At 45.3% G+C, this 9,347-nt stretch overlaps 1 protein-coding gene across 1 annotated transcript; it reads left to right on the forward strand.

Moving 5' to 3' along the window:
- Nucleotides 1–4,446: 4,446 nt before the first annotated feature.
- CCR75_003185 (uncharacterized protein) lies at nt 4,447–4,632 on the forward strand (the record flags this gene model as incomplete). Its single annotated transcript, XM_067961282.1, has 1 exon — nt 4,447–4,632. One exon carries the CDS (start codon nt 4,447–4,449, stop codon nt 4,630–4,632), a length of 186 nt encoding a protein of 61 aa, XP_067818634.1.
- Nucleotides 4,633–9,347: the final 4,715 nt, after the last annotated feature.

Below are 9,347 nucleotides of genomic sequence, written 5' to 3' on the forward strand. Positions count from 1 at the left end.
TTTATGATATGCTCAGCGGCAGTCACACCCATTACACTACATCTCGTCAATTTGGATTCGCAGACCGGTATATTCAACTTATTACCCGGATGCACAAGGGGACTACAGCGACCTTTCTTGTCAATGGAGACCAGTCAACTCCCCTATCGGTCACGTCTGGTATACGGCAGGGCTGTCCGCTCGCCCCACTTCGTTTTCTCGTTGTGGTCGAGTTGTTGGGCATTGCGGTACATTGATCTCCTGAACTATCGAAGATCCCGGTCCCGGAGAGTCGCACGGCGCGAAACACATTCTCGGCATTTGTGGATGACTCGACGATCTTTCTTGATCAAGCCCATCAGCTTGAACACCCTGGCGCTGGTAGCCCGCTTTGATGCCTTATCAGGTCTGCAAGTCCAGCCATCCAAGAGCCAGCTTATATTACTCAACTGGAAGTTCATGTTCGGGAGTGGAGGGGCATTTCGGTACTCTAACTCGATAATATGGTGCGGTACTTGGGTTATGAAATCGGTTTGGGCGACCTGCAGCATCGCAATTGGGCGCTTCGAATCCGGAAGCTTCAGCGGCGGCTGCTTACAGCTACTCGAGTGGCAACAAGTGTTAAAAATCGGGTATAGATTCTTAACTCTACCATTCTCCCGTCCATTTTTTTCCCGGCGGCAGTCTTTGAGATGCCGGAGTAGGCGAGGAAAGCAATTGACAATTTGTACAAACAATTTTTATGGGCTCATGCAACCTTGACGGAAGCCAGCCGGCATAAGACTAATCCGAAGTTATTTGACAACCCCGTACACCTGAAGCAGAGAGCGGACGGCATTCACGGTTTTATTATTGGGCACCTCCCGGAGCTGATTGCTGTCTTGGTCGCGGAGAAAGAAAAGTTGGCTCAGCAATTGCGGCTCCACGGCGTCATGTTTGACTCTACCCTTGGCATCAGGCACATCGACATTCGATACATTTCGGTCGTGAAAAGGTTAGAGATGGTCATGTGCTATTACTGAGTTGCCCACTTCAATGTTGATTGAATCAACGCCACTACAAACGAGAAGAGGTTAAGATGTCTAGATGGCACGATATCCAGAGTATTTAGGTACATAGTAACATTTATTATGATAACGAGTCGCTTCGATTGGAAATGCAGACATTTGCAATGAAATTGCGCCGCACATATTGCAAGAATTAAATAAACAAGAGAGGCTTATTTAATTCTACGTTTTCCTTGGGTCGTAGCAGATACCATATCGAATGGGACTATCCGGGCGTCAATCTTTCGCCTAGCGTTCAAGCTTCACAAACGTCAGCTGGCTGTCGCTTTACGACCTCTGATGCGGCGTTTCGACGATGTCCTGGGCTCGGATCCCTGGCAGCGGGCGGCCGCCCATCAACTACCGTCTCAGCTTTGGTATCATGCCAACGCCCTTACTGACTATCAGGTCTGGAAGTGTTATCGCATCGCCACGACGCAATTAAGTCTCTATCATGTTGGTTGCCAGGCGGACAATAGAGCGTTAGCGCGTGTGTTGGGCAGAAAGAAAACATGGCTCATATCTTTTAGGATCGTCCCAAGGCTCGCGCGTGCTGGGGTGTGCTCATCAGTCACTAAATGGGCGAACGCGATGGCCAGAAGTTTCGCGCTCGTCGCTTACTCGCAAGTGTGAAGCGGCAGGCGCCATTTTACCAGCGGCGCAGCGGCACAGGCTCCAGCTCCGGCTAAAGGATGATGTGGAGGCAGGTGTAGCCGCTTGGAACCGCATCTTATTCATCATGAGTAGCATTTGCCTTACTCACTTACGGGGGGAGCGGAATGACGCAGTCTTCCGCGGAACACAACTGACGGCCCAGGCCAGCGCCGCAAGGTTATGGAAGCTTGGGATCGGGCATCTCACCGCTTTGGCGAAACGAGAAGATCTCGGTTCTGACACGGGCTATTATGCATACCTGTATCGACCTCATGACTTTTTCCGAGCCTGGAGATAGGTCGATTTCAACAGGAAATTGCTACGGTCAGCTACCGACTCCGGAGTAATGGTCCTGGCTCAGAAGCTTTTAGACATCTTGTACAAAATTTTATGTTAAATAGACATTCATGAACTGTCTCTCCCATTACACTACTCTCATGTAGATAGTTAAAGTGTGTGGCTATAGCGATTTCCTAATGTAATTCAGGGGGTGTGATGGTGTACTAAAGTCCGAAAGGGGATCTAACGACGACTCAGGGAATAATTGTTAGTTTTGCGATATAACGGAATAATAAAAATGTTTAATGTTGTCATTTATTTTAATATGTAGTTTTAGTTAAATAAAACGAACAGAGGGAGGAAGGGTGTGAGGCTATCTATACCAAAGGAGGGATGTGGCTATACCGGTTTTCCCTAAAATTACTGTCACATAAATGTTTCTTATAGTTGTAATTATTGTCGATCGACTGTGAAATTCAAATGGCCTGTCTAATGGGCTTATTCGCAAGTAAGGCAGGCAATACTCCAAGAAAGGAAGATGTGATTGTTTCTAGACGGATGCTTGAAATGAATTCTACTATATTTTTATGGAAAGAATAATAAAATTGCAGGGAGAAGGACCGTTTGGTGCTCAAAAACTTAAAAGGATGTATGGCTTGTAAATAAATGCTTCAATTTCTTAATAGACTTGACGTTCAAGCAATTATAGGCCGCCACTGTAACAGGGTTTCCGTTACATATAAATTAATTCCTTTAAGAGGAATTATAATTATTATATCCTACAAGAGAAATATTAAAAAGTACAACATTATTAACTTTATTTATTTAAGGGAGCTGATAATGAGCCTTCAGTTTCCGCTAATGGGCCTTCACCTCTCATGTATTAAACAACTGATTGGATTTCGAGGCCTCCGATTGGTCAGGATTTGTAAGGTAATACTTCTTAGAACTAAACTCCCTCCATCGCGAAATATGGTGCTGACCACAACGCACACCCACCTTAACGTGCATACAGCCAATAGATTAATGAAGTAATTTGATGGAATGTATATGTTGTAAATAAAACATGGTTTTACACTTATTAAAGGTTGTCATAATACCAGAATAACCAATCATATAGGCAATCTGATAACCACCGTGGTGTTGATTGGTTCCTAAATCAATCAACGCTCAATATATTTGAGCCTACTACCCTCTAGTGACTGGCGACGAATAAAGTTATTCGACGCTCCGCAGTCCACTAGGGCTTTAAGTGACAAGTCATTTGTCACTTTCAACTTCAAGGTGATGAGAGAGAACTCAACACCAAGGCAGACACACATAATGAAAGGGTGGCTACAGCAACGAAAGTAAGGATAAAAAAATAAACTTAAGGTGCTCCAGCAGAGGCAGGCCCACTACCACCCCGTCAGAGGATGGGCTCCAGACGGAATGAATGCTCAAAATAAAACACAGTCACACAGAACAAAGCTAGACACAATACCAGAATAACCAATCATACAAAAATAGCATAACAACGAGCTAATTCAAACACCAAAATCCATCCACATGAGCAGCTACAAATAACAACGACAAGCGTCAAGCAACCTTCCAGCGGTATAAGCACTGGACGCATCATTCGACCTTCGGCAGCTGTTTGCGCTGTAACGACGCGCGGCACCTAGAAGAACCACACACAGAAACGCCGCAAACCATCAAACGGCAACAAAGCGTGAGTTCCGCAGGAAAGTCAGGCGAAACAAAAAAACACACAGTACTTCAGGCAAGTCGATGCTGAGCAGCAGCTCACCCACCTGTTCATCGTGTTCCCCTCTGCCAAGGAGATCGCCACCCGGGGTCTAGCGCTAGTCGGGTCTTCTTGATTTACGCCACCTACAAGACCAATCGGTTTAGACTACCACTGCTGCACATTGTGGGCATCACTACGACCAACTAAAGCTACACTTATACGTACTATTTTATGCGCAACGAGACGGGAAAGGACTACCTCTGGGCGATGCAGAACCTGAGGCAGGTACTCGAAATGTTCAGCATCGCTACACCAAAAACGCTTGTTGTTGATCGCGAGCTCGCGTTAATGAACGCGCTTGAAGACTGTCTCCCCTTTGCGAGGACCCTACTTTGTTGCTGGCATATCAATGCGACGGATTTTGGACTATGCCGAGGTGTTTAAGCAACTACAGCGCGCATGAAACTTCCTGGTACAAGCCTAAACAACGGCAGAAGTATGACTGACAGCTGGTTTCGATCAGAGTTGGGTGTCAGCTCATGTCACGCGGTATCTGGAGGATATTTTGCTGGTATACAACCAGATGTTCGTGTCTTGCTACTTGCGTGATGTTCAACAATACGGGCATGTGACGACGTCTCGCGTCGTAAGCCCGCATGCGGCTGCCAAGAAGTGGGTGGATGTATCCACAGGTAAGCAGCACCACCACCAAAGGCTGAAATTGATCCTGTCAGATATGATGCTGTTGGATGTGATGCCATGTTGAGAGGCCTTCGTGAGCGGTATGCTAACGCTGACAGGCATCGGCAAATGATGCTATACGATTATGCTCTCGCTGCTCCAGATTCTGCCTTTCGTGATCCTGTGCTGGTATGGACGCGCGGGCGCCCAGCAGGCATTAGTCAACGCAATTTATCACGATTTGAGCATATAGCAATGGATTAAATCCTCCGCAACGTCGACGATGTGGAAAACAGGGTCACAACGGAAGGGCCTGTTTTCAAGCAGCGCAAGTACAAGCACAAAGAGCGCCTGACGAACCTCCAGCAGCGCCACAGAACAAAGCTATCGAGCCGTTCGATCCTGTATTTGATTTTGAGCATCCTACTCTTGATGTTTAATTGTTGATGTAGATGTCGATGATCCTTATCAAGGTATATGCATACAGCATACTTTTATTTAAATGTCATCACCACGTAGTTAAGCTCCTAAGAACCACATTTTAAGTCTTCTTCAAATGCCTAGAACCTCTTGAAGCTGCCTTCGACACGCTGAATCAAGCTCGTTGCAGCAGCTGAAATCTATTTATTAACAATCAAGGGCACCAAGAGATTTAGTTCTAAGAAGTATAACCTTACAAACCCTGACAAATTAGAGACCTCCAAATTTAATAACTTTTTAATACATGAGAGGTGAAGACCCATTTGCGGAAATCGAAGGCTCATTATCAGCTCCCTAATTTTAACTTAATCGGTACAATATTACCAAATTTGGTAACATTGACGCAATAAGGCATTGGTTAATTATAGTAAAAGTCAACCTCACCATTCGTCATAAGACATGATTGTGCGGTGCGCAAGTAGGAGCCATACCTAGTTAGTTATCAATATAAAAAATCACTAGTAGATGAAGATCGTTACGTAGGAACTTTATACATTATTACAGCTTTACTTGATCCCAATTCTAAATCCTTATAACTAACTTCTGGTAGCTAAGCCTAGTAATCTACCTGTAATCACCCTCGTCGTGTACATGAAGTAGTCGAGGTGGCCCACCTTCACTGTAATCAGTGTAGGATGACTAATACTGGTATCAGTACTAGCAAGAAGACCTTATTACACCTGGAAGCACTTCTTAGTCCGTTCAACGGCCTAGCACGTTCCTACCAACATGGACATGTTGGATGAAGAAGGAGGGAGTTTTCAAGCCCTTCAAGAAGGCTATCACGGCATACACTTGATCAAGTGTTTACTAAGACATTTAACTTATCAGTTACCTTATTCAAAAAGGTCCCTGGAACCTTCGGCCACAGTTTCTGGAAATTTATTCCCGCAGATTTTTGGAGACTCATTCCTAAAAGTTTATTTGGGGAGTATCCTGCCCAACTGCCTCTAGCTGTAATTGCGCAACCACAGCAAGATCCTCGACGATCGACTATCCAGTTGATCTAGGACTTTCGCACTGTCTCTTATAGACATCCATTATTTTCTTGAATGTTACTTACCAAGCAAGCATCCTTGTTAGCATAATATAACGTATTCGAGTGGTCGCATTTCGACGCTGCCTGTGCTTGTACACAGTCGTCGGTAAATAATAGTACATTTTTCTTCTTTGTTAAAGAAATATGTGAATGTGAAGTGGTCATGGAACGCTGATTGTCAGCGTTCCTTTGAGGGTATCAAAAAAAGCTTGATGCAATCGCCCATCTTGGCGATTGTGGACCAAGACAGACCGTTCCATGTGGTCTGTGACGCCAGCGATCTTCCAATCGGCTGTGCGTTGATGCAATATGACACAGACGGCGCAGATTGCGTCGTCTGCTATTAGTCGCCTCAGCAATAACGAGCTGAGAGCAATTACCCAGTGCATGACAAGGAACTCCTTGCTATGAAACATGCACTGGCTAAGGTTAGGGTCTATCTTTGGGGAGATAGACCGTTCATTGTTTATCGGACCATGCGTTTTACGCACGGCCGGAAGCAGTCCAAACCTCTCGCAAAGAATGGCGAGATGGTTTGTTTTCTTCGCGGATTATAATTTCGCCGTGGAGTATAGATCAGGACAACTTTATGTCGTCGTAGATGCTCTTTGCTCCGGCCTGATTTCGCGCCGGCTGCGCAAATCAACAGTGAGCATAAGACAATAATTGTCCCGTCACTAACATTGCTTGACGACGTTAAGAGAGCTTATCAAGAAGATAGGGCTCTTAAAGGGTTAATAAATTACCTTAAACATCCATCTCAACATCCTTTAAAAGGTTGTCGAAATTGTAACGATCCTCAACAGTTCGATACAATACACGCAATGGGTTGCTGGATTACACAGTCATTGGTGGCGGCACACCTCGTATTGTCCTCCCCACTCATAATGATTTGCGTTGTGTTCGATAGCGTGTGTCAAAATGGCGTTTGTGAAAAGCATAAATTCGATAGCGATTGCATGACGATTGCGCATCATTTTTTTGAGTGCTACGATGCACCAATGAGTCGTCATCGTGGACGAGAAAAAAAGACCTATCTCACGATAAGTGGGAACTTCTACTGGCCACGCCAGTATGAGTTCGCCCGCAAGTACATACATACTTGCGAAGTTTGACAACGGGTGCCTAGTGCTTCATCCCGTGCTCCATTACAACCTCTTCCTTTTCCGGCAGAGTATTGGCAAGTCCATATCGATGGACTTCGTCTTCGGTATTCCCGAAGACGACCACAAGACAAATGGTATTCTTGTGTTTGTTGATCGTTTCAGCAAGATGGTATATCTTGCTGCAGTCTCCGAGGCGATCACAGCGAAAGGCTGTTCTCGTGTCTTAATTGATACGATAGATCGACTCCATGGGTTACCCCGTAACTGGTTTCAGATCGAGACCCCAAATTTGAGGCGGAGTTTTGGCAATCTGTGTTCAAATCGCTTGGAACACAGTCAAAAATTTCAACTTCTGATAATCCTGAATCAGACGGTCAGACAAAGCGGGCAAACAGTTATATTCTCGAAGAGATACTTCGCGGATTCGTCCACTCTTTTAATAGTTGAAGCGAGTTCTTGCCGACCGTAAATTTGCCAATAAACAGTTAGTGCATGCTTCCAGAGAACATACACCGTTTTTTATATACGGCTTACGTTATCCACGAATACCCACCTTGTTTGAGCGTAACTCATATTCAAGGGGGGGGGAAGGATCGCTCGAGAATGTATCAATCGAGCTCTTGCTCATCACGCATTGACCTTACCGTCAATGCGAAGGATACCAATGTTGATTCAATCAACATTGAAGTGGACAAACTCAGTATAGCAATAATGCTATTATTGACTTTGATGACGATACTGAAAGACTCAGCATCGAAAAAAAGAAAATTAGTGAGAATAGTAAATGCTCTCACTAATGAAAAAAATGAATCTTTGCTGTGTGCATCGGTCGCACTAAATACTAAAACAAAATCGAGCCAGCAGGTGAATTCCTGCTGGCTAGAGAAGCAGTGGCTCGTTTTGTGGAAGGTTTCATTGCTGATGCGGTGGACCGAGAGAGACGGAACTCTGTCAAAAATCGAAGAGCAATCATTCTTTCATTTAATACTACCTGTTTTGGTGGGTTTAACGATCTCGTCCTACTGTCTACGGTAAATCTACCAGAACATGTAGTGACAAATGTGGAAGTAGTAAATTACTACCGAAGTATTCGCCCGTTCGTGCACTGCACCACCAAGACAATGCATATACGATCAAGCTGCCTCGTAGCATGCGTACGCATCCTACAATTTTTATTGGGCGTCTCCGCCCGTACCATTAGTACGAGCTTCGTCCGATTCCGGATGACCCCGAAACGGTCTAAGGCGTCTGCAAAAGCCTGAAGGTCCGAGCTAAAGCATGATAGCCTCGGAACAGAGTCTGGTTCTCTTAAACCAGACAATCCTCTACATCCTCCAAGGATGAGATATCTGGACGAAGATTCACCAGCTCGTTTAGAAGGGACTACTGTGTTGTTTCGTTCGCCAGTTGATCAGTCGCAACTTGCGCACAGTGTTCAACTGCTCAGGGGAAACGTTATCGACCGTATTTGCAAACTCACGCCGACGGGATCGCTCGTGATCAATGTCCTCCTTCAAATAACAAAGGATGTGGTCCTAATCACGATTTTCCGTTCCCCTCCAAATCCATTGACAGATCCGAGTGGTAAAAGCGTTATCTTGTTGACAGCTTCTCGAACCACCGTGAGGTGAAAAGGGTTCGAACGAGTTATCTCGTTCGTTGGGCGTATCCACCTTTGCGTGATAATTGGTAATCTCGTTCCCAACTGCTGATGGACGTTTCGGGTCTCGTTCGACAGTACGACGATATCCATCCTCCTCAGCAGAGAGACTATATGAGAACGAGCGCTTCCCGCGCTCGTAAAAGGATTAAAAGTTCTCTATCCCTTCGCGCATCTCGCAAGAGTTAAGCGTCCTCCACTAAGGATATGTGAAAGAGTCTGCTTCCTTAGAAACATGACCTGCACCCTTAAAGCAACATGGACATGAGTCCTCCCACGAGAGGCAAGGTATCTTTGCCTCTTTAGACAAATGGTGCGCTTGTAGCGTGCACTGACTATTGTCCGTTTTTTGAACCGTTTACGGAAAGCATCCAGTTTGCCAAGCCAAAATTCACGGCCTATGTTTTGCAAAATCGTACAAATGCTTTCCAAGCTTGGAACAAAGGAGTGACCTTTGCCCGCTTACAGCTATACCACCGATGCTGGAAAAAGGCATCGATGAAGAATTATATTTCGTCCTGACCAAGCTTGTGAAGCCTGGACGAATCGAACAACGGAGTATGTACGGTCGTTGGTCATACTAGACCAACGAATTAAATTCCGTTAGACGGCAACCAAGGCTTCTTTTCGGGAGCAAACTGCAAAACATTTAGGTCCCTCTCGCGTTGGCTCATGTTAACGTCAACGCTAACAT

The sequence above is a fragment of the Bremia lactucae genome, linkage group LG6, assembly GCF_004359215.1.
Source record: "Bremia lactucae strain SF5 linkage group LG6, whole genome shotgun sequence".
In the NCBI taxonomy this organism is placed as follows: domain Eukaryota; phylum Oomycota; class Peronosporomycetes; order Peronosporales; family Peronosporaceae; genus Bremia; species Bremia lactucae.